The sequence below is a fragment of the Trachemys scripta genome, chromosome 8 (genome assembly GCF_013100865.1).
Source record: "Trachemys scripta elegans isolate TJP31775 chromosome 8, CAS_Tse_1.0, whole genome shotgun sequence".
Classification (NCBI taxonomy): Eukaryota; Metazoa; Chordata; order Testudines; family Emydidae; genus Trachemys; species Trachemys scripta.
Genome location: NC_048305.1, coordinates 54,837,519 through 54,861,027, shown reverse-complemented (window position 1 = coordinate 54,861,027; position 23,509 = coordinate 54,837,519). Strand labels below are relative to the sequence as shown.

Here is a 23,509-nt window from a genome sequence, read left to right as displayed (position 1 = left end):
ACCCCCTGAAAAAGACACTTTATACCGGACGCACTGACAGTCCTGTAATTGTGGCAGTGCTAGCGTGGGCCACTGAAATAGAGTCAAGAGGCAGAGCCCTTATTTCACATCATCAATCCCTAGAGCAACAATGGAATTGGTTTGATGCAGCAGCTGAGCTACTCCCACAGATGCTGGCTTTATGTTGAAAGCAACCCCCTTCTACTTCCCTCCCCAGCATTTACTGCTGGGCTGGGGAAGCTGAAGGAAAGGAAAAGAAGAGGGAGGGGAGGCCATTTGCTCATTAAATCCTGTTCTCCAGCAAGAACTGCAGGCATTTCTCCTCTCTGTCTCACTCGGGTAGGGGCGCTCCCATCTGTGCCTGGAGAACGGAACTGCTGCTCTGTACTGGTGCCAAGGACAGTAATGCAAAGGAGGCCACAGGCCAGATCCTCCAAGAGGGACACCCCAATTTATACCAGCTGCGGATTTGGCCCCAATTCTCCTCCCAGAGGCAGCTCATTTAATACTGGGGTGGGTGGAAAGCTCAGGTCCTTTGGGGCAACAGAAGGAAAGAAACCCCCTTCTCGGCCCTATCTTGCTGCATAAAAAGAGCCAGTTAGAACCAAGTGGAAGCAATCCAATCAGTGGGGAGTATTTGTGCAAGGTCTGGGAGCCTGTCAGGAGCCTGCCCTGTGGTACATTGCACAGCGCAAGTGCCCAGTCCTGGGGAGGGGGAACTGCACTGGATGAAGAGAAGAAATGATCTGATCTCATTAATAACCCATCCTCGCCAGCAGAGAGAGTTGCTGGCTGCCTTCCTGGAGGCTGGGTTTTTATCTTTTAGCAGCAGTTGTTCTGCTCATGCTCCTGTGCTATCATTCTCCTTGCCCCCGACGGTTCGGTCTGACCCTGGCAGCCCCTTTCTGCTCTATCAATTCCTCCCATACAGGATTTCCTCCCCCAGAAAGGACGCTCGCTGTCTGCCAGAGATCAGCCTGGCTCAGCTGCGTTTCCAAGTACAGGAGATGTTTTCATTCTCCTGTCCTTGGGGGCTCTGCCCCTCTTCTTCAGTCTGATGACAGGCTGTAGAGATTAATGCGTCCTCTGAACTGCCAGGGCTTTGTCCCAGAGCACCAGAACTGTGAGCTGGCGCTTGTCTGGGGGCTGGCGTGAACAGGGACAGAGTGAACTGCTTTGCTAATACAGCCGTATCAGACACAGCTTCCAAATGTCCCTCTTCAGAAAAAAGCATCTCAAAGTGCTTGACCAGACCTGCTGTATTCGGTAACTGGGAGCGTGAATCCTGTTTCTCTCAGAGACTGGCACTCAGACAATTGTGGCGAATCCCACCACATGCCCAGAGACCGGACAAGTGCAGGGGGACAGGCTTCTACTGCACTCAGAGTCTGCGAGTGTGAATCTCTACAACAGTGCCTTCACAGAGAGCTGATCCTTCTCACGCAGCATCGGAGTAATGCCCACCTTGCACGGAGTGAGAGAGAGCTTGGCATGAGGATCCTACTCTGTGGGAGTCTGAATACCTGACCTCCCTCAGGAAGCTGGCACGGTTACTGCTAAACCAATCTCTGATATAGAATCGTAGAAATGCAGGGCGGCACGGGACTGTGAGAAGTCTGCAAATCCAGCCCCCGGCGTTGAGGCAGGGCCAACCAAACCTGGAGCGTCCCTGACAGTTATGCTACTTCTAAAAAGAGCAGGGAAGGACTGCAGGGCTTTTAAAAGCTTGAGGGCCAAATTCTACACCCCACCCAACCGCACAAACCTCCCTGGGAACAAGAGGGGTGTGAATCAGCCTGGAATTTATGCACATGATTCCCCCTCCCCCCCAGTAAAATACTTTGGACTAGGCAGGTTCGGGGCCAGTCTTTAGCTTTTTGGCTTGTGTTAGTATTGTCCTTTGCACAAGCGGAGGGTCGCTCTATCCCACATGCAGGCAAGAGGCCTGTTTAGCTCCATCGTCATGATCTAGCGGTGACAAATATGTACAGTCTGCTCTCCCCTTACCTGTAAGCGACCCCTCACAATTACTGCCAGATTTGGTGGAATCGTGCACACTGCATGTGGAAATGAGGCTATGGAGCCAAAGAGAGGTTGGAGGGTAAGCGCATTGCAGATGTTCATCGCACACCCGTCCTGCATAGCTAATCCTGCTTACATTCACGGGGCAGTCAGTGCCACACAATATTAAAGACAAAGTCCCAAGCACATAAAGGTTTTGACATAAGGTGATGAGACAAAGCCAAGAAATTAAGACCTAAGGCTGACAACCCTTCCTGAACCTGAGCAGCTTTTGGGGGTGGGGAGTGGGGGCAGACAACCAGTCTGAATTAACAATAGAGTGACAGCCTGAACTTTGCATTTCAGAGCTTTGGAAGGGCTCCTTGGCAGCCCTTCCGTTATGTAAACAAGGCCTTGTTGGGCAATGGAATTGAAAGCCATTTGTGTCCGCGAGTCGCTCTTGCTGGGAATGTGTCCCATTATTTTTATATTGCTATTGCAGTAGCACTGAGGCACAGGCCCTGCCCCCAAAAAGCCACAGTCTAACGAGATCAGGCAGGCAAAGGGTGGGAGGGGAAACAGAGGCAGCGAGGGATAAAGTGACTTGCCCAAGGCGACAGCAGCTCATAGGCAGAGTCAGGAATAGAACTCAGGTCTCCTGAGTTGCAGTCCAGTGCTCTGTCCCCACTGGACCACATACCCTAGAGGGCACGAATGGCAATCAATAGAGTTTCTGCTCCACAGCTCTCCTGCTGGTGCAAATCCGTTCCATTGAAGTCAATGGAGCTAAGCCAGTTTACACCCGCTGAGGATCTAGGAGCCAGGGGCAACAGCAGTACAATACTGCCCCAAGGAAGGGGAACATTGGACTGTACATATCACCTGAAGCCAGAGAACTGTTTTCTCCAGCAGGGCTATTGCGCTGAAGCCAGTAGATACTTGCTTTATTATTCCCCTTGGTGTTCTCTGCTTCTCCCCCTGCTCCTGCCTCCCTAGCCTGACTTCTCCCCCTCCTTCCCAGCTCATCAGCTTCCCACCCTACTGGCAGGGAGAGGCCCTGCCATTCCCTCCTCCCCCCACCCCCCTCCAAGCCTTGTCGCCAGGGGAGAGAGATGGAGAGGCCAAGGGTGATTTTGACTAAGGGAAAACAGGAGAGAAAGAACCACATTGGCCCGGGGAACTGAGAGCGCAGCCGCCAGAACCAACTGGATGGGACGTGTGCCTGCCCACGAGGAAGGGGAAAGGGACTATCCTCCGCACCTAGCCCTGGCGAGCAGTGCCAAGTCTCCATGAAAGGAACTGTTGTTTCTATTGCAAAGCATCATGACCCAAACAAACACAAAACCAACTCCACTGGAGCCTCCGGTTAACAGCGCTGCTCCCCACACGCTCGCTAGCCTGCCAGCTCCCATCGGCCCTGCCATGCACAAAGCAACAGTGGCCAGAGCGCGCAGCATATTGCAGGTCTGTGAACAAACTGTTACCACCAAAGCACTAGAAGCTGGGCCAAATTTATCTCTGGTGTATCTCCATTGCAGTCAAGGGAGTTACACCACCAAAGATTAATATGGTCCCTTGATTTTAATGGAGAATCTTATTCGTAGCTAACACTCTTGTTGGCGCTCAATGGGGATGTCACCACCAATGGGAAGGTCCTAGGGTTATTACTCCTATTTGAACGACAGGAGCAGGCCAGGTTCCTCGCGGGGCTGGAGAGGAAGGCAGGGTTTTTCTTCCCTCCAGTTTTAAGGCCCTAAAAAAAGAAAGAGTTAGACATCTTCGTAATAGCAGCATCCACAGTTAGCTTAAATGGGATTAAAAAAAATCAGCCTGAACACACCCCCTGCTGTGCCAGGGCATTAGCCAGCTGCTAATTGATGGGGTTAGGAAGAAAGTTCCCCTGCCACCATTCCATAATTGTCTAGTTGAGGGTTTCTTGCACTTTTCTCAGAAGCAGCTGTACTGGCCCCTTTCACAGAGACAGGATACAGGACTGGATGGGTAATGAGTCTGATCTGGCAGGGCTATTCCTGTCGTCGTATGAATGGGGGATTCTTAGGCAATCCAGACTGGCATCCTCCATGCGGTGTGGCCTCACATAGGTGGGGCATGCGAAGTCATGCAGTGCGGAGGACACTATTTTGTTCTCCTAAGTGGTGTTCTCCATGTGGCATGACCTTGCACATATGGGGCCTGTGCAGTTATACCATGCAGAGGATGCCATTTTGTATCCTCCATGGGGGCCAGATGGAATCATCCAGCCCACAGGCTGCTCGCTGGACAATACCCATCCGGTTGGGTGTGCCTTGCATACATAGACAGCGTATCACTGCGCTCTAAGGTGACTGTTGCACATCACCTCAGTGATGATCAGACACCCCTCACTGTGACTGGGGCCACGACTCCGGGGGAGGAGGTCAGAACTGCAGAATATTTTGGAGATGCAAGTAGCCACTTTCGACTATTACCAAGACACTGGCTTCCACATTCAGCTCATAAGCAACATCATCAACTAGGAACTCTCTGTACTGACATGGGAGCAGCCACCACACAAGCGACACTTCAGCTTCTTCCTCCTTGCAACAAGCAATCCCTCATTGCCATCTGGAGCTGAGCCTCATCCAGCCATCTCACATCCCCAGCCAAGCAGGCAGCGCACAGACGAAGCCTTGATCCGGAGAGACTGTGACACAGTCCCAAGTATCCCCACTGTGCTGATGACACCTCGGGCCATGCTGCTAGATTGGTTCTCTGAGCGCATTCATATACACACTGCATGACAAAGCTGACAACACTGACCTCTGTGGGACTCTCTACAGGAGGGTGCTGGGGCAGATAAATTATTATCCAAAAGGCAGAGCAACTCCAAAGCAATCTCATCTGCTATGGCTATTCCACGGGACTGATCTGGAAGTAATGCATAATCCAGGCTATTGAGAGCAAAGGATGGCTTTAACAGTGCATCATTTGATCAGTTAAATTTCTGTTTTAAAAATCAAAGCTATTTAGAAATTCAAGGAGCTCAGAAAACTTAATGAACTAGTCAGCTCCTGGTCCCTCTGTCATTAAACACACACACACACACACACACACACACACACACACACACACCTCTCAACTGATTGATTGTTTCAAAACATTATCTCCTGGGCAGAAGCCTCCAATGCAGAATTTCAGGTGAAAGCGCATTTTAACGGATGTAATCAATCATTGGAAATTGAAGGTTGTAAAAAAAGTGCTGATGCCTCCTTAACTTCCAACACTCTACCCACAATATCACGCCCAGCAGCTCTTCCAATACATTATCTCAACTCCTTGCAAACTTTGTTGCACGCTATTGAGTTTTAGAATAATCATCCTCAAAAACCTAATGCACCTCGGATGGAAAACTGCTCCACCTCTTTTCTCCTCTTTGCGCGCCTTCGTTTTTTTCTTCTTCTTCCCTTTAGCATCCGTATGTTGGCAAATCTTTCTGCTGCAGCGGGTGAAGTCCCTGCAGGAATGGCACCTGAGGAACTTTTCAAGTGGAGAGGACGCAGTCGCCATAGACAGGCAGGAATGAGTGAGCTGGAAGCAAATTCTCTAACAATAATAATAAAGTGTCCCGGTGCCCAGGCAGTGATGGAAGCCTCTGGTGCTTCCCCTCCAAAAAGTAGTCAGAAGTGACATTTGGGAAATTGAGAGCCAAAACCCCATTCCCCAGCTGCTAGGAATACCTAAGCCAGATACAACGAATGGCAAACCAGATCAACAACAACATGAACAGAGAGACAGCGAGCATTTTGTTTAAGCAGCAGCAGCCCGAGACAGCAGACAAATGGAAAGTGAAGGGAATCAAGAAAATGGTATGTTTTCATCCTGGAGAATTAACCAGCCTAACGTGTGGGCTCCTGGGTTTGATTCGGCCTCTCTGGCACTGCTGAATGAGAGCAGGGACCACACACTTACAGAAAACATGCAACTCAACCTGTGCAAGAGTGCAGGTTTGGTTCCCAAAAGGAGTCACATTCAGGGAACTGAAGGAAGTGGTGGCTGCAGTATTTTCACACTGAACTCGTTTGTGTGTGCACGCATGCACACACACACACACACACACGGGTTACCATATTTAACAAATAAAAAAAGAGGACCCTCCACGGGCCCTGGCCCCGCCCATTTCCCACCCCAGCCCCGCCCCAACTCCACCCCTTCCCCGCCCTAACTCCGCCCCTCCTCCCTCCCACTCCCAGCCACGCGAAAAGGGCTGCCTGAGCGCTACCGGCTTCACGGTTTGCCGGGCAGCCCCCAGACCCTGCGCCCCCGGCTGGCGCTTCCCCAGCGCAGCTGGAGCCCGGGAGGGGAAGTGCCCGGCCGGCGGCTGGGGTCCAGAGGCAAGGGGGCTGCCTGAAGCCCATAGCGCTCGGGCAGCTCAGCTCTTAAACAGAGCCGAAGAGTCGGGAGGAGCAGAGCAGCCGCGAGAGGGGAAGTGCCCGGCCGGCATTTTCCCAGACATGTTCAGTTTTTTGGCAATTCTCCCCGGACGGGGGTTTGATTACCGAAAAGCCGGACATGTCCGGGAAAAAACGGACGTATGGTAATCCTAACACACACACTCCCCAAAACCATTATACAGGAATAAAGAAATCTCATCTTGTGTGCAAACTCAGGCATGGGGCTACTCCGGTCTTAGCCTGCAGAGGTTTCACTTTATTCTTCTACAGCATTTTCTGACAAGTTAATGAACTGAGCCTCACAGCAGCCCTGTGAAGTTGTAAGTATTATTATATCCTTCCCCCCTGCCCCTCCCCGACAGGGAAACCAAGGCACAGAGAGATTAAGTGATTTATCTACAGCCCCACAACAAGTCCATGGCAGAGCTGGGAACAGAACCCAGATCTGACTCCCACTTCTACTGTTAACCAGAAGGCTAGTTTTCCTTGTACTGCAGAGGAAGAACACAGGACATGGTGCTACATTACAGATTTTCACAAGCGGTTCCAATGTCCAGGTAGGGTCACCTTGAAAGCAAATATTTCTGTACAGCTAAATACATTGAAATACCCTGCCAACGAGAAGGATCTGATTAACAACCAGATAACATTCAGAATGTCAAAGAGCCTAGTAATAACACTCCACCCTTAATTTCTCTCTCTAAGGATCTTAGGCCTGGTCTACACAGGGCATTTCATTGGCACTGAGGTTTTGCACACTTAGGAACTTACATTGCCCCCATTAATATTTCAGCACCTCACAGGCGGTATGTCTGCATTGCATTCAGAGGTGCGATTGGAGCCCGGGCAGCCTCACCCATGCTAGCTTTGATCTAGCTAGCATGGCTAAAAATAGCAGTGAAGATGTAGGAGTGCAGACCCCGGCGCAAATGGTAAAGCCCGCCTCAAACTCTGTGTCTATACCTGCATTGCTCTCCTGTGCTGAAGGCAGGGCTGGTGCATTTGCGCTGCTCTTTTTAGCTAGAGTAAGACTAGCATGCGCATGCCTGCCCCAGCTGCAGTCACACCTCCAGGTGCAGCATAGACAGACCTGCAATAGGGAAGAGCTTCGATCCATGGCTTACAGGAGGGGCTCTGAGGCACAGAGGGACTAAGTGACTCACCCAAGGTCACACAGGAAGTCGGTGGCAGAGCAGAGACTTGAATGCAGGTTTACCACGTCCTAGGCTAGTGCCCTAAGCCCTGGACCAGCCTTTCCTCCTGGGGATGGGCTATGAATATTGTATGGTCCTGACATTTACCAACAGTCTCCCCTGTTCCATTGTAGACCCCCCTTCTTCCACTGTCTACATGTAATGGGAAAGGGTCAGTGGTGCTAAAAGTCCCTCTAACCCATGAGGGCTAAACAGCCTGTGCACTGAATTTCTCGGCTGTGTTGGTCCAGCTCAGTCCCTCTGGAGTTCTCTTAGCTAAGTTTCCCTTCACGTTCAGTTCTCTCGCTCTGTCAGTTCACAGCACAGTGGACACCAAACTCCACTTGGGGAATAAAAAAGTTAATTTCCTTGTTCCTGGAGAGGCTGGCAGGCAACTGCTCACAAAGATCTTGTTACACAACATACGCCAGCAGCTCTGGTACTCTTACAGCATAGTGTCCTGCAGCACTGTGCTGCTGAGGCTGACACGTAGTCTGGCACTTTACGGCCTGGAGGGCAGGGCGCTGACCGGGACAGAGTCTGCTCTGATGCAGGCAGAGCAGAGATTTGAGGCTCCCACATATCAGGCAAGTTCACACACATGCAGCAAGTTCCATTGTAATCATAGGCATTCCAAGGGCGAGCAATGGGCTCTGAGGGCAGAATATGGCACTTAGTTAACAATTCCATGTGGATGCATGAGACAGAAACTCATCCCATCCATTCTCTAGAGCTGTGTTGGCTTTGGAGTGCTAAGCCCATCATACAAACACAGGGCTTCTACACACTGCAGGTTTTAGCCACTGCTATGCTTACCCCACTGCAGCTGCTCTCATGAACTGCATCATTGTAACTGTGACTTACACGGCACCAAACCAGAGTTAGCTGCTTCAGTGCAAGTGAACCCCAGTCCTGCCATCAGGTCTGTGCAGGAGAACCCTTACCCCACCTGGAGCCATGTACAGGCATAGGGGCTCAGATATATGGATCCAAGAGCAGGACGGGGACCTAACTGGCCACTAAAGTGAGCACCCATAATTCTGGACACGCACAGAGAAAGATCTGTGTAATTTCTACATAGCCATTTCTCAGAGCAGAACCACATTTCAAGCATCAGTGCTGACCAGCTGGTGTCTTTGAAAATAAAACAGAAGGGAGAATAGACTATTTCTGTTACAGATATACGTCTATTTTTAAATCCAGATATTAAGCTTTGGCTCTTGGAACTAACGGGGGGTGGGGGAGAGATTCCTCCAGAGCTGCAGAAGAGTTCTATCAAAACCACACTAAAATGGAAATGCAAATTGGCAACAATGGTTTGCCCATGAGGTCATCTCCCTTAGCAATGTACATGGGGGAAGTAGAAGTAGGGCCGCGTGCTGTATTCCAGTACTGTAGATGGGGCATACATGATGCACAAGTGTTTATCTACTATGCAAACTATCTGTGCTCTATACTGCCTGCCCTAGTCATTCATGTGCTACTGTGTATGGAGTGTGATGACATCTTGAATGGAGCCTATGCATAGTTTTAATATCTTTCTATAGCTCCAAATGTGTTAACAGAATTGTTCTAAAACATAATTCCTGCTAACATCATTTAGACCAAGTATAACATAGTTAGTTATATCACAGTAGCACCTAGATGCCCCCAAATACCAGGGCCCCACTGTGCTAGACATGGTACAGACACATAGTAAGAGACAGTGTCTACCCTAAAGAGCTTACAGTGAGATTGACAAGACAAAAGATGGGAGGGGAAACTGAGGCACGGAGAGGTGAGGTGATTTGCCTCAGGTCACACAGCAGGCCAGTGGTAAAGCTAGAAATAGAGACAGGGCTTTGGAGCTATGCTCCGGCTCCGCTCCAACTCCAGGCAAAAACCTGCAGCTCCACTGCTCCAGAGCTGCTCTGCGCTCCAGCTCTGGGCTCTGCTCCAAAGCCCTGAATAGAGACTAGGTCTGCTGAGCCCCCAGCCAATGTCTTACCCACTAGACCACACTGCCTTTCATATACATGGGAAACATAGTTTGTAAAATTGCGTCCACTAGCCCGACAAGCCACGTCACCAGGAGCTGTTTTTAAATTGCATTTTAAAACATTTTCACCAGCCCTATTAACATACCCGCACAGACAGTGCCAAAGAGAATAAATGCAAACAACAGGCACAACAGACATGTATGGGGCCCATTTTCAATCTGCCACAAAGATTTAGCTGTACTCCACCCAGCAATGTTGTTGCGAGGCAGGTCGCTCCATTGCACGCATTGTCATTTTAATTACTGTGTTGTTAAATGAATTCAGCGATGGACTGACAGCCCTGAAGACTGAGGGGCTAGATTTAATCACAGACCAGGCCCTACAGCAGTGACCATGGCAATGCAACCGTTCCCCTCACCCTCTCACCAATGACCACTTCTAGGGGTCAGAGAGGAAGTCAGTCTCCAGACCCCATTCATTCCCTGGGCTCTTTGCTGAGATTGCCAACTGTGATGGTGGTTTCTGTGGTGTAGACACCTGTGTCCACTAAGAATGGGGCAGAGCCCACCAGCTCATTTCACATAGGTCACCAAACAGATGGTAATGGCTGTATTCACTATTAATCTGGATCCAATTAAAACCAATTACATCCTTTATCTGGGGTCTTCCTCAATGCCATGATGATCTCTGCCACACTGGCATGACAGAGCAAGCTAAAGGGGGCATTGGTAGCCTTACATTCTGAAAACACAACAATCTCCGCTCCCCCATCCCCTCTCACACACAGGGCTGGGTGATCAGCTGGGTTTGAAATCAACTCATGATGTTTAGCACTGCAGGTCACACCTCTGTTACTTGAGCTAAGGGATTATCTTCATTAGCTGATGGTAGTAGTACACAGTTATCCTGGAGTGTACCAGCCACTAGAAGGAGATTAATATGTTCTTTGCCATTGTATTACAAATGCACTTGGTTTTTGGGTATTTAAGTATTTAACATTACTGAAATATTCAGAGCCAGCATCTGTGCTGGTGTTAATGGGCACAGCTGGACTTCAATGGCATGTCACTCAATTACACCAGCAGAGAATTTAGCCCTGACTTTGCATTTAATATCCTCATCTTTATCCTAAAGGCAAAGGGACAGTTTCCAACGGGCCTCAGTCCAGCCACCACTTTTGCACAGTGAATTTTGCTTGCACAATTATGTTCAGGAGAAAATTCAGGGATTTGCACAAACTGCATGTGAAAATTGAGACCAGTTTTTCAAATCTGGCTCAAAACTCTAGCTAACTTTTGGCTTTACTGAGTGAAATTTACATAGTGATCCCCTCCCCCTCCTTTTTTGTTTGTTTCCTTCATTAGAAAGAGCCCGGGATTATCTGCACAAGACTGGAAGGTTCATTGTAATTGGTGGAATCGTCTCACCTGTACATGACTCCTATGGGAAGCAGGTTAGTTCATCAAGTTCTTGCTCTCTCCTGTGTGATATTGCCAAAGTAATCTGCAGGAAGCTTGGAATGTGCATGAATGACAGGAAGAGTTAGGTCTGAGGGTTTCTAGTTCAATGAACACCCTGGGGAACCAGGTAATGCTGGTTCCAAAACTGAGTCTGGAGGAGAGTGAAATCTTACAGCTCAGCTGATGCCAGAGTGAAAGCTGTGGGGAAGCTGAGCAGAAGGCTAGGATAAGATTGTGTGGGTCAGACAGTACCCATTAATGGTTCTGATTAACCTGATGTAGGGCAGCAGCGTTACCAGCTCTTGTGATTTTACCTTAAGTCTAGATTTTTTTCTTAAAGCTGCAGCTCCTGGAGTCCTGTGATTACCCAAAAATCTCAGCTTTCATTTAACTTTCGCCCCCAAGTTTCTAGCCCTTGTGATTACAGAGGAAAGCTGGAAAATGTGATCCCTAAAGGCACAAACACCAGAAAGCAAATAATGTGTTTTTTTTTTAAAATCTCATGTTTTTAAAGCCAATCTCATAAGTTTGGGGGCCTGGCTCATGATTTTCGTACGCTTGGGCTTGGCAATACTGGGACAGGAGCTGTTAAAAGCATCTTTTGGAGAACGAAATCCAAAGATGGGGAAATTTCTATATTTGAGCTGCAGAAGTTTCCTCCTAACCAAAAAGACTCGAGAAAATGCTGTCCCTATCATTAGCCCCTAGGCCAGGCAGGATTCAGAGAGAAGCGAAGCTCTTCTGATGTCACATGGTTCTGCCCTCTGAATCCAGGCAAGACAGATACCTCTTCCCTGTGCTGATGAATAACCTTGGTGATGGCCCATCTGCGGGGGTGCTGTTGGGTTCACACTCAGTTTAGTGGATCTGTGTCCCTCTGGTGCATTCAGGAGAGCTTGGACTAGGTTTTGGTGGGGAAATCACAGAATTGAGTCAGGTCCAAGCTTGCGGGAGGACTGGACATTGGACAAAGCTTCACTGATTCTCCCTGCATCCTCTTTTAGTTACTATTCTCTTTCAGGGCCTGGTCTCCAGCCGACACCGTCTGACCATGTGCCAACTGGCTGTCCAGTCCTCTGACTGGATCAGGTGAGGTAACACCTTGGGTATTGCCAGCTGGGTTATACAGGGAGCCTTTGAAAGACACAACGCCCCTTTTATGGGGCAACGCCGGCCTGTAGGAATCCGGTTCAAGTCACATCCACCAGCTCAGGGGAAGGTCAGTTCAGACTGAGCTTGCAGAGGATTTTCAAGGGGCTCATCTCAGAGCCAGCAAGTGGTAGCTAGTGATGTGCATCAAACATCCCCACCAAGGGAGGAGGTGAAAGCAAAGCTCCAGTCAGCCCTTCCGGCTGCGGCTGATGATAGACACCCTTATCGGCTAAGCACGCAGTGTGTAATTAAAGCAAGCTTCCACTAATTACCTTAATTATGCACCAGAAAAGTTTGTGCCATTAAAATTTGCATGGAAAGAGCATGTTTTAATAATGGCTCATTGTTACTGTGAGTGCACGTGCCTGTATAAGAAACTCAGCAGTCTTTGTAGGTCAGAGGAAGCGCACATTCCTCACACAAGGAGAGAAAGTGGGAGGAGGCTGTTGAAAAGAGAGGGAATGAGCAAACAGGCTGTGGAGGAGAGTAGGGAAGGGGAAGAACAAGGAGAGAGGGACAAGTACCAGGAGGAATTGCAAGGGAGAAAGATCAAGAAGGTTGAGAAAAGGAGTAACAAATAGGGCACACCTGGACCTGATCCAAATCCCATTGACTTCAGTGGGATTCTTTCCATTGGATGAGACCCAGATAGAGTTGACTAATATTATTGATGGCCACATGGAGAGACACCAAGTTGCATCAAATGATATGGAAGCTATCAAAAGGATTGGGTGGATGGTCATGACTGCGTGAGTGAGTGTCTGCCTGGCTTTGGTGAGCATGTGTGTCTGACACAGCTGGGAGCATCTGGCCATACGTGCAGAAGCGTGTCTGTATGCACAGGCTCTGAGTGCTATTGTTTATTATTACGACTAGTGTCAATCCCAGATACACAGACCCTAATGAAGAGCAGAGATGGTTTCTAACTTAGCTGAGGCATGTGTAGCACAGAGGTTACACAGACATTAGGCACTCAGCATGTTTTTAATTAGTGAGATCATGTCTGTGAGTCCTCAGGTGGGGTGTGTGAGAGAAAAAATACATTCAGCTGCTAAGAATATGTTTAAGAAACATCCCAATTTAGCAGCTCATTAAGTTTTCAATTAAGCCAGGCTGTAGCGTTGGAGGTTTGTCTTTCACAACGTGGTGTATAGAGGAGGGGTGGAAATTCCTGCACCCACATTCTGTGTGAGACAGGCATGAAATCTCATTGCCAGGAAAGGCTCTGGGAACAGCCAGGGTGCGATTAGCAATTCATGAAAGACTGGGGGCTCTCAGAAGATCTGAGAAAAGAAAAAAAAAAAAAAAAGAAGAGTTTTCCTGCTCTGGGAAAAAGGCCCAGTGAAGGAGCAGTGGGGGAAGCTTTTCCTAGAAAAAAGACTGCCTTTCATATTGTCTTTGTGCAAAAAGACAAAGGCACCAGACTAATGAATTCCCCCCACGGCCTCAAGAAACAACTGCTGGATAAATTCCGTGTCTCCCAAGTGATTTTACAAACATCAGGCTATGGGGAAGGATGGTTCAGTGGTTATAGCACTAGCTGTGAGGATGAGAGAGACTATGGTTCAATTCCCTGTTCTGCCATAGACTTTCTGTGTGACCTTGGGCAAGTCCCTTAGCCTCCCATCTGTACAATGGGGATAAGAGCACTGTCCTGTCTCACAAGTGGGAGGCCAGCCAAGGAGGGGAAAAACCAAGAGGTAGGGATAATTTTTATGAATAATGTCACAGCTGCTGGACACTGCATCCCAAGGCACAGCTACATCCCCCCTCACCCAGACCCTGCCTGGGGCTTCTCTTCACAGTCTCAGCTGCGCCAGCGCAAATCACTTGTTACCCCAGCCAGCACATCTAATGCGAGGGGCTCACACTGGTGTGGTGACAGCCCCAGCGCCAACAAGGCTTTCGCCACGTTCCCTGTTTCCACTCTTCCTCGTACTGCTCTGACCTTTCAGTAACGCAACAGAGAACTGCAGCCTATTTCACCAGAGGTCGGTGCAGTAAGCGATGTTACCTCACCTGCCTTGTCTTGCTAAAAGCCACCAATGGTGGTCAGTGGGGCGGCCCTTCCCTTTCTCTGTGATGGCTGCATCACGTAGCTGTTGCTCAGGCACGGGAGAGCGGGTCAGGCTGGTATGCTGCCGGTGCATCATGTTTGGTGACGCTCAGCTATCGGGACTGCACCTGCACACAGTTTAATTTCCTGAAATAAATGTTTAAACCCTTAAAAATTTCCCCCTTTGGCTTTAGCTGTGGCACTTCAGGGTGGGAAGGGTTAAAGATGCTTCCTCCCATATGGATAGAACCACAATAGGTCAAGACCCAAGAGAGGGGGCAGGTAAGAGCCTCTCTACAGGATTTCACACCCCTCTGGGATGTAGGTTGCCAACAGGCTGGGCTAGTGCCCAGTATCCCCATGGAGGTGCGCTCCAGGCCAGTGCCCTGCCTGCAGTGCTGGTGTAGTTCCGTGACACCATGTCCCAACAGCCACTGAGCTCCATGCAACTTCCGTCAGCTCCTCCCAGATGCTGTTTGGGTGAGGGGGCAGAAAGAGGAAACACCTCATTGAGAGCAGCAGTGGCGTGGGCAGCCATGCGCACGTTATGCATGGTGCACACCATTGGCAGGGGCAGTTTGCCCCAGGCCCTCCCGCATTTGAGAGGTCCCCCAAACAGAGTCCTGCTCAGACACAACGTGCCAGGTTGCAACGCCACTCGCGGGAATTTGTCACAATGGATGCTGTGAGCCCTGCCTTGTCAGCCGTGCATACCATGGGAAAAATTTCTGTGAGCAGAAACCCTGGACAGCCATCGTGTTCATTCTTCCTTGGGAACCCAGTGTGCTTCTCGGTCTCATTGTCATGTTGGAGACCAAAGCTGCTGTCTCAATACATTTCCTTGCAGTGTCTGGCACCTGGGCAGAGGCCAGAGGAGAAGAGCTTTTAGACGGGCATGCCCAGGACTGGGGAGGGACAGGGAAATGGAGCAGGGATGGAGGAGTTTAACCAAAGGCAGGTAGGGAGAATACAATGAGAATGTGATGGCTGGAAAAGCTGCATTTGGCATTTTATTCCAGTCTCTAATCGCAGGCAGACATGAGGAGGTTAACATGGGTGGTTCCCAGCAGCATGGTTGTGTCTTTCTGGCCTCTCCACTGCAACTGAGCATGTTGGATGGTGAAGGACAAAGCAAGATTCACCTGCAAACCCTCTGTGTTATGTTCTCTCCTCCCCACAGGGTGGACCCCTGGGAGTGCTATCAGGACACCTGGCAGACTACCTGCAGCGTACTGGAACACCACCGAGATCTGATGAAGGTGAGTCACACCTGGGCAGGTGTGTCACAGAGGGGGGAGGGGAAAGCTGTGGCTAGCGGGAGAAGTGGTGTAGGAAAGTGGTTAGACCAATGCATTTTTAATGCACAACCTGAGTATTCCTCTAATAGCTTTGATCTGTAGCACTTTCAGGGCTGAGTTCAGGCTCAGCGGTAGCCAATGCAGGGCATTTTCTCTTTCAGGTTGATTCAATTACACCAACTAGATATATATGTTCAATGGACTGATCCTTAGCTGTGGAAAAACACCATAGCTCCCCTGAAACCTGTGGAGCTGTGACGATTTACCCAAGCTGAGGTTCTGGCCCAACACAGGTAGAGGAGACAGAATATTATACAGGCACGTGTCCACCTCTCCCGGCTGGGGGGAAAAAAAAGGAGTCAGCCCTCTAAGATTGGGTGCGCACATCATCATCAGACAGCAAAGTGCCAATCACACATTGCAGCAAACAATCCAGCCCAGATCAATACACCCACACGGAGAGGCTAAAAATACCATCAGTAACAAGGAGCGAGGGGGACTTGCCAATTAAAACAAAACCCTGTTCCTCGCAAAAGAATTCCTAAAACAAGGGATTCCAAACAGCCGCCATTCCTGGAAACTGAATGGTTCTCCAGACCAGCAAATAGGAAAGGCTCCCAAGAATGCACCAAGGCCTAAACTCCAACAACCTCCAATCACAGATAGTCACAGCACCTGCTATGCAGATCACGCAAGGGTATTGGGACTTGTCGATACATGGTGTGACAAACTCACTGTCCCGGAGCACCCCCTTTTGGCGAGTCCTGGCATTGCCCCCCGTTTTGCCTCCTCTCGACCTCAGGAATCACATGATCTGCTGTGTGACTCCACCTGCTGGCCAGGTCACAATAGTCCACCCATTACTGAGTATCAACATCCTGCACCAACAGCATCGCCATTAGGACATCCCCCCTCCCCTCCCTGTTCGAGGCAGGGGGGGCGGGGGTCCCAGACTTCTCCCAGCAGAACTCAAAACCCCCCAGATAGAACCAAGCACCACTTCAGCCACTCCACTCATGCTGGTGTTGAGCCTCTCTGGGTTCTTCCCAACTTTCTGGGACAGCAAACCACCCAGCAGCCTCCACTGGACCTTGTCCTTTCGTTAGGGCTCATCATAGGAATCCACTCCATGCCTGCAGCTTTCCCATGTCCCTTCTGTCCCTGGCCATTTGCCACAGCTCCTGTCTCAGGAGAGACTCCCAGGCCTTCTCTCCCTCTGAGCCCCCTCCACACTGGATCTCTTCCTCACTGCTCTGAGTGCCTCGCTTTATGAAGGTGACTCTCCTCCCCAGCTGAGTCTGCCTATGAACTGTACCTAACGCACCCTCCAGGTGCCACCAAGTAGGCTAAATGAGCCCTCGGCCTCCCATTAACCCTTTCGCTGCCACTGTAGGGTGTACACACCCCATCACAGTGGAGTTACTCAGGAGTAGCTGTCACACTGTAAATTCACACCTTTCCTTAATCTGAATTAAGTTTCACTGTGTAGACGGGCCCTCACAGTAAGGGAGCTAGGCAAAAGGAGATTAGAAGAAAGTGGAATGAAAAGAACATTGTGCTGCACATGACCGAATTTAATCCACCTTTGGAAAAGGGCTAAGGACAAACTCCCAGCACTGTGTCTACTCCAGGGAAATGCTAAGCTTCTATACATGGGGGAAAAGAAAAAATACTTGTCAGGACGCACACAAGAATGAGGCTGCAGTGAGAGCAGTTGGGGAAGGCAAACTCACAGCTAAGCAATCATCATCCCTGCCACACAGTCAATCCAGGGGAAAAGAGGGCATTTGAAAAACAAGTGAATGAAGCCCTGCTTACTCACCTAACAAAATAACTCCACGGGACAAACCTGGCTCCATTGGCCCTAAGGAATGACTCACAGCAACAGGAAAATTCAAGGGCATCTTCCGTGCTGGGTAAACCCCAGAGAATACATGACACAGTAAGTGAAACCCCTCCACAGGCGTAGGCAGAAGTGAGAATGTAGATGACAAACCCTGAACAGAAATGGGACTTCCCACCACCTCTTCAGCTAATGACCTTAGATCATTACCCTACCCTACCCTCCAGCAACAGCAATGGGGAGGCTGGCATTAAAGCCACCCTGAGACCTGGATGAAAGGGACGAACCAGTCAGGGCTCAAGTGGACAAAGAAGGGCAGCAGGAGGAACCAGTGAAACAAACAGAGTTGAGAAGAAAAGCAGATGGCTTGGCCATGCCACTTGCCTGGCTCAGTGCCAAGCAGGAAGGATCTGCAGGCATCACAGCAGGGGCAAGTTTGGGGGAGGCAGTTAGAAGAGAAGGTGGAAGCTTCAGGCGTTTGGCCAGGGAGTTTTCCCCAGGTGTGTGTGTTTGGGGGTGGAGGGTAGGTGGGAGAAAGCATGGAGGTGTTTTTGAGGGAGACGCCGATGGGCGAGTGACTGAGGCTGGCACCACTGGCAGAGCGATGTTGGAGTGTCCACAGCTCGGTAAGCTAGTAGAGCTGATGGTTAGGGAGGGGGTAAATGGAGAAGGCTTTAAAGGCAAAGACAAGGCACTCATGGAAGAGGGGGAGCCATTGGAGGAATGCCAGCAGAGAAGTGATGAGGTGAAAGTGGAAGTCAAGATGACCATTCTGGGGGGTATTAACAGGATTGCCCTGTGTAAGACACAGGGGGTAACTGACCTGCTCTACTCAGCCCTGGGGAGACCCCAGCTGGAATGCTCTGTCCAGTTCTGGGCACCACACTTGAAGAAAGATGTGGACAAATGGAGAGAGCCCAGAGAAGAGCAACAAATGGTAAAAGGTTTAGCAAACCTGACCTATAAAGAAAGCTTTAAAACACTGGGCATGTTCAGTCTTGGAAAAAGACCTGATGATAGACTTCATCTATGTTAAGGGCTCTTATAAAGAGGACAGCGATCATTTGTTCTCCATGTCCATGGAAGGTAGGACAAGTAGTAATGGGCTTAATCTGCAACAAAATTAGATTAGATATTAGGAAAATCTTTCTAACTCTAAGGGTGGTTAAGCCGTGGAATAGGCTTCCCAGGGAGGTTGTGGAATCCCTACCATTGGAGGTTTTTAAGAATAGGTTGGACAAACACCTGTCAGGGATGATCTAGGCTGAGGGTCCTGCCTCAGTGCAGGGGCTTAGACGGGATGACTTCTCAAGGTCCCTTCCTGCCCTTCATTTCTATGATTTTGTGACCCTACTAGCAGCGTTTTGACTGGATTGAGGAAGGCAGCATGGCTGGCAACAAGGCCAGAGAGGGGCAGATTACAGTAGTCGAGACACAAGATGAGGAAAGCCTGAACTCGCGCCTCAGCAGTCTGGACAGGCAGGCTAGGCCGAATATTGTGTCTCACACAACACTGCTTCCCTCTGCTGTTCTGCCCCTCTGGATCCCTGCCCCATGGAGCGGAACTGAAGGGAGGAGAGCTGACGACTCAGTGCTATCGTTACCTTGAGAGAACATTCTGGGAACAAGCCAAGTTGTTCTGAATCATTTCAAATCCACCCTCCAGTCAGATGAAATTTTTATGATGGTTCAAATTCCTCTGAAGGGAGGTGCGCGGCGCGGATACGAGGGAAGGGATTATAGCGAGAGCTCAGGGTGGGTTGGATTCTCCACCCCCAACCACATTAACATTCCTTTAAAGTTCTTAGCTAGCAGGGCAGGAGCCACCCCAGGATTCCGCAGTTAATGATGCCCCGTCTGCTCACTTCTTGCCTCCAGTTCGATGGAAGCGGAAGGAAGGAGCAGGTGGGATTGGCTCAGGAAATAAGATTTGATGCAAGAATGTGTGTGGAGTGCAGTTATTATTCTCCTGTCTTTCTCTCCTAGCACAGGGTGAGTTAGCAACACTGCAGTCTTATCCTGGGCAGCAACATGGGGGCTGGGGATCCAGAACAGTGCTAACTCACTGCAGGGCTAAAACAATGTTTAAAGCCTGCCTGTCTGCCTCTTTGAGATGTGTGCGGCAATCTCCTCACAGAAGCAGGTTCACATGCAGCCAAATCAAGAGCCAGCTTTTCTATTTCTCTTCGGATCGCGGCCTGAAAGGGGAATGCATGGCTCATGTGAGCGGGAGCCTTTCACCTCTGGGGGACTAGCTCCAATCTGGCAGTTTGACACTGACTGAAGCCAACTGTCATCTAGCAGCTGTTCACAGTGGCCTTCGTGAAATGACTTTGGAGAGCATAGCCCAGCTCCTAGTGCACAGGTGGCTGCATCACAAAACCCACCACCAATTAGCATTAATTGGAAGTCATTTTATCATACTCAGGAGAGAAGACTGAATGGACCAGAGATGGTCACGCAGGCACTCGGATATGACCACCACTGGCCAACACCCATTTTAGCAGATGCAGTAGAGGGGACAAAGACTGAATGGGCCATGGAGACTGAATTACCCCAGAGCCAGTCCCTACAGAACAGGGGAAGGGCACACCAACATGGCAGCATGGGGGAAGCTGACACGGCCTTTCCCTCTTCCACCCTCATGGTGTGGATACAGAGAGTTTTTCACTCCCCAGGGCTTCCAGGCTGACACCAAATTCACTTTAAAAGAACAGAGAATGTTTGAAGTCTCCTATTTCCATGAGGCCCATGTGTGCTTAGAAGAACAGTAAGGGGGCGAGAGGGGGGAGAAATCTTGAGTCATTAGGAAAAAATTGAAACTGCAAATGAAATTGCAATGTATAAATCAGCCTTGCAAAATTGTCCAGCCTGGGCACCAAAATCTGCTCAGCTGCCCTTTACTTTGATTGATAATCATGGAAAATCCAGTGACACTTTACCTGCCTGACAAAACATTACTCAGCTCTGGTGAGTGGGTGACTAGAATGTTGCCAAGCTGGCATAAGATCTGCCTGCATGCGACAGACATCTCCAGTGATAACAGCATCTCCCCTCTTGCTTAGCTTTGGCCTTCATCTTATGCCTAAGAATCCAGGAGACGAATACTTGAAAACACACAATTGTCCTTATTAATTCACGCGAAGAGTTAAGGCAGCCATGAAATATACAGGGCTAAATGGAAGAGGGCATTTGGATTAATATTTTGTCAATACCAGTTTTTGAATTGTATCCTTATAATGGTTTTGCACTGATCAAGCCGGTCTCATCACACATAATAGAAATCATTCCAGTGGATATCCTATTTATGGAGATGCTTAGGGTATGCTAAGCGAGCCTCCTCGCCCAGGCCTACAGACTTGGGTTATTATGGGCACTCCAAAAATAGCTGTATAGACAGCGCTTTGAAGATGCACTTCAGGTTGGAGCTTGGGCTCTGAAGCCTCCCTCCTTCCCCTGGTTTCATTGCCTTTCATTAGGTCATATGGCCCGGTCTCATTTTACTCATTTACTGGTTGGGAACGGGAAGCATGAAATGAGGCTGGCTGTGTCTCCTAGTAACGACTGGAGAATGTTGTTAATTTGTGAGTTGTAGGGCTGGCTACCAAGCTATAGCAAGAGATCTATGGATGTGTTTCTGGTTCTGGAGTTATATTACTGACTCCTTACATTTCATCCCCACCCTAGCGAGTGACTGGCTGCATCCTCTCCAATGTGAACACACCTTCCATGACCCCAGTGATTGGACAGCCCCAGAATGAGTCTCCACAGCCCATTTACCAGAACAGCAACATTTCCAACAAGCCCACAGCAGGTAGGTCTCAGCAGAGAGGTGGTCTCCAAATGGAGCAGAGGTAAGCCCTGCAGACAGCACCAGTCTGAAATCCCCAGACTTGTTCTCCCAGAAATGGGAAACAAAAACAGACCTGTCCAAGAAACAATAAATGAAGGTTTCAGATAAGACTGTGTATGGTTCCAAAATGTATAATTTGAGTGAATTGATATTCCAGACCCATGCAATTCAGCAATATTTGGGTTCAGGGTTGGAAAATGCAACCTACCTGTCACTGGTTCCTTTTACTATCTTCTCTCTCCCTTCCCCACTCCTTATTGACTGGGATCCATCGGCGGAGTCCACTTGAGTGTCCACACAATTGGCACCAGGAACAACATGGGAAAAAGACCAAACGGGCCATGGAGACTGAGCCACGCTCCACAGCTAAAAGTGGTCTCTTCAGGTTCAAGTTAAGGTGCATAGGGAGAGTATTGGAAGGAAGTTCACACTGCCAATGTCTATGCTCTACCTGTTCTGTGAATGAATAGAAGACTTCCCTTTCAAAGGGCTGTCACTCTGGCACTAAATGTACATGAAAAAGGTACACCTCTACCCCGATATAACGCGGCCCGATAGAACATGAATTCAGATATAACGCGATAAAGCAGCGCTCCGGGGGGGGGCGGGGCTGCGCACTCCGGCAGATCAAAGCAAATTCGATATAATGCGGTTTCACCTATAACGCGGTAAAATTTTATGGTTCCCAAGGACAACATTATATCGGGGTAAAGGTGTATCTTAAAATTGCCCCAAAACCACGCTTGATCCTTAAACGTGGTAGAAGTGCAATTTCATGCCTATTTTTTACATGTAAGTACTGCATGTCACACTTAAAACCAATGATTAACCACTCAGGGGGCTGCCTGGGGACATTTTAAATATGCTGTTACCTGTTTTGTATTTGCAATCATGGTCATTCCAGATGCAGATTAGGCACAATCCTGAGTGCATGGTGCACCCACAACTGCACACCTAGCTTCATTAAAAATCCAAACAGGGTGAAATTAAAGTTTTAAGAGGGGGCTGAAATCATGAAACAATGATCATCTCCATAGATTGGGGCTTTAGTAACCAAACCAGTAAGGGGCCATTTGCACCAAGTTGCTGATCAGATCCTTAGCAGAAAATATTGGTTTCTTTCTAAATCTTGGTGAGGGGGGAAGAAGCTCTTCAGGATGATGCACGTCTACATGAAATAACTTCAGTCCAGCAACAAGGCTCTAAACGAGTCATTTAAACAGACGGAAGTGGATACAAACTGTACAGAAGGTGGGGACGAGAGCTTATTGATTTAAGAACCCAGCCAGCAGAGCTGGCCAGCGGGGATTCCCCCACACCCTTAGGCCTGGTCTACACTACGAGTTTAGGTCGAATTTAGCAGCGTTAAATCGAATTAAGCCTGGACACGTTCACACGGCTAAGTCCTTTTTTTCAACTTAAAGGGCCCTTTAAACCGGTTTCTTTATTCCACCTCCGACGAGGGGATTAGCGATAAAATCGGCCTTAGCGGGTTGGAATTGGGGTAGTGTGAACGGAATTCGACGTTATTGGCCTCCAGGAGCTATCCCACAGTGCTTCATTGTGACCGCTCTGGACAGCACTCTCAACTCAGATGCACTGACCAGGTAGACAGGAAAAGCCCCGCGACTGTTTGAATTTCATTTCCTGTTTGCCCAGCGTGGAGAGCACAGGTGACCACGCAGAGCTCATCAGCACAGGTAACTATGATGGAGTCCCAGGATCGCAAAAGAGCTCCATCATGGACTGAACGGGAGGTACGGGATCTGATCGCCATATGGGGAGATGAATCAGTGCTAGCTGAACTCCGTAGCAGTAAACGAAATGGCAAAATATTAGAAAATGTCTCCAAGGCCATGAAGGACAGAGGCCATAACAGGGACGCACAGCAGTGCCGCGTGAAAATTAAGGAGCTAAGGCAAGCATACCACAAAGCCAGAGAGACAAACAGAAGGTCCGGGGCAGAGCCGCAAACATGCCGCTTCTACGCGGAGCTGTATGCAGTGCTGGGGGTGCAGCCGCCACTACCCCAACCGTGTGCTTTGACTCCATCAATGGAGAATCACGCAACAGGGAAGCGGGTTCGGGGTACGAGGAAGATGAGGATGAGGACAATGAAGATTCTCACAGCAAGGAAGCGGAGAAACCGGTTTCCCCAACAGCCAGGATATGTTTATCACCCTGGACCTGGAACCAGTAAACCCCCGAACTCACCCAAGGCGTGCTCCCAGACCCTGAGGGCAC

The 23,509-nt window shown here is 49.4% G+C and overlaps 1 protein-coding gene across 1 annotated transcript in view; it reads left to right on the top strand.

Annotated features, from left to right (window-relative positions):
* NMNAT2 (nicotinamide nucleotide adenylyltransferase 2) overlaps nt 1–23,509 on the top strand; it is an 82,636-nt gene that overhangs the window by 42,421 nt on the left and 16,706 nt on the right. Inside the window, exons 2-5 of the mRNA XM_034779920.1 lie at nt 10,968–11,056; nt 12,085–12,152; nt 15,452–15,530; nt 21,100–21,226. Of these exons, the coding sequence (XP_034635811.1) occupies nt 10,968–11,056; nt 12,085–12,152; nt 15,452–15,530; nt 21,100–21,226 (363 nt within the window). The remainder of the gene's footprint in view (nt 1–10,967; nt 11,057–12,084; nt 12,153–15,451; nt 15,531–21,099; nt 21,227–23,509) is intronic.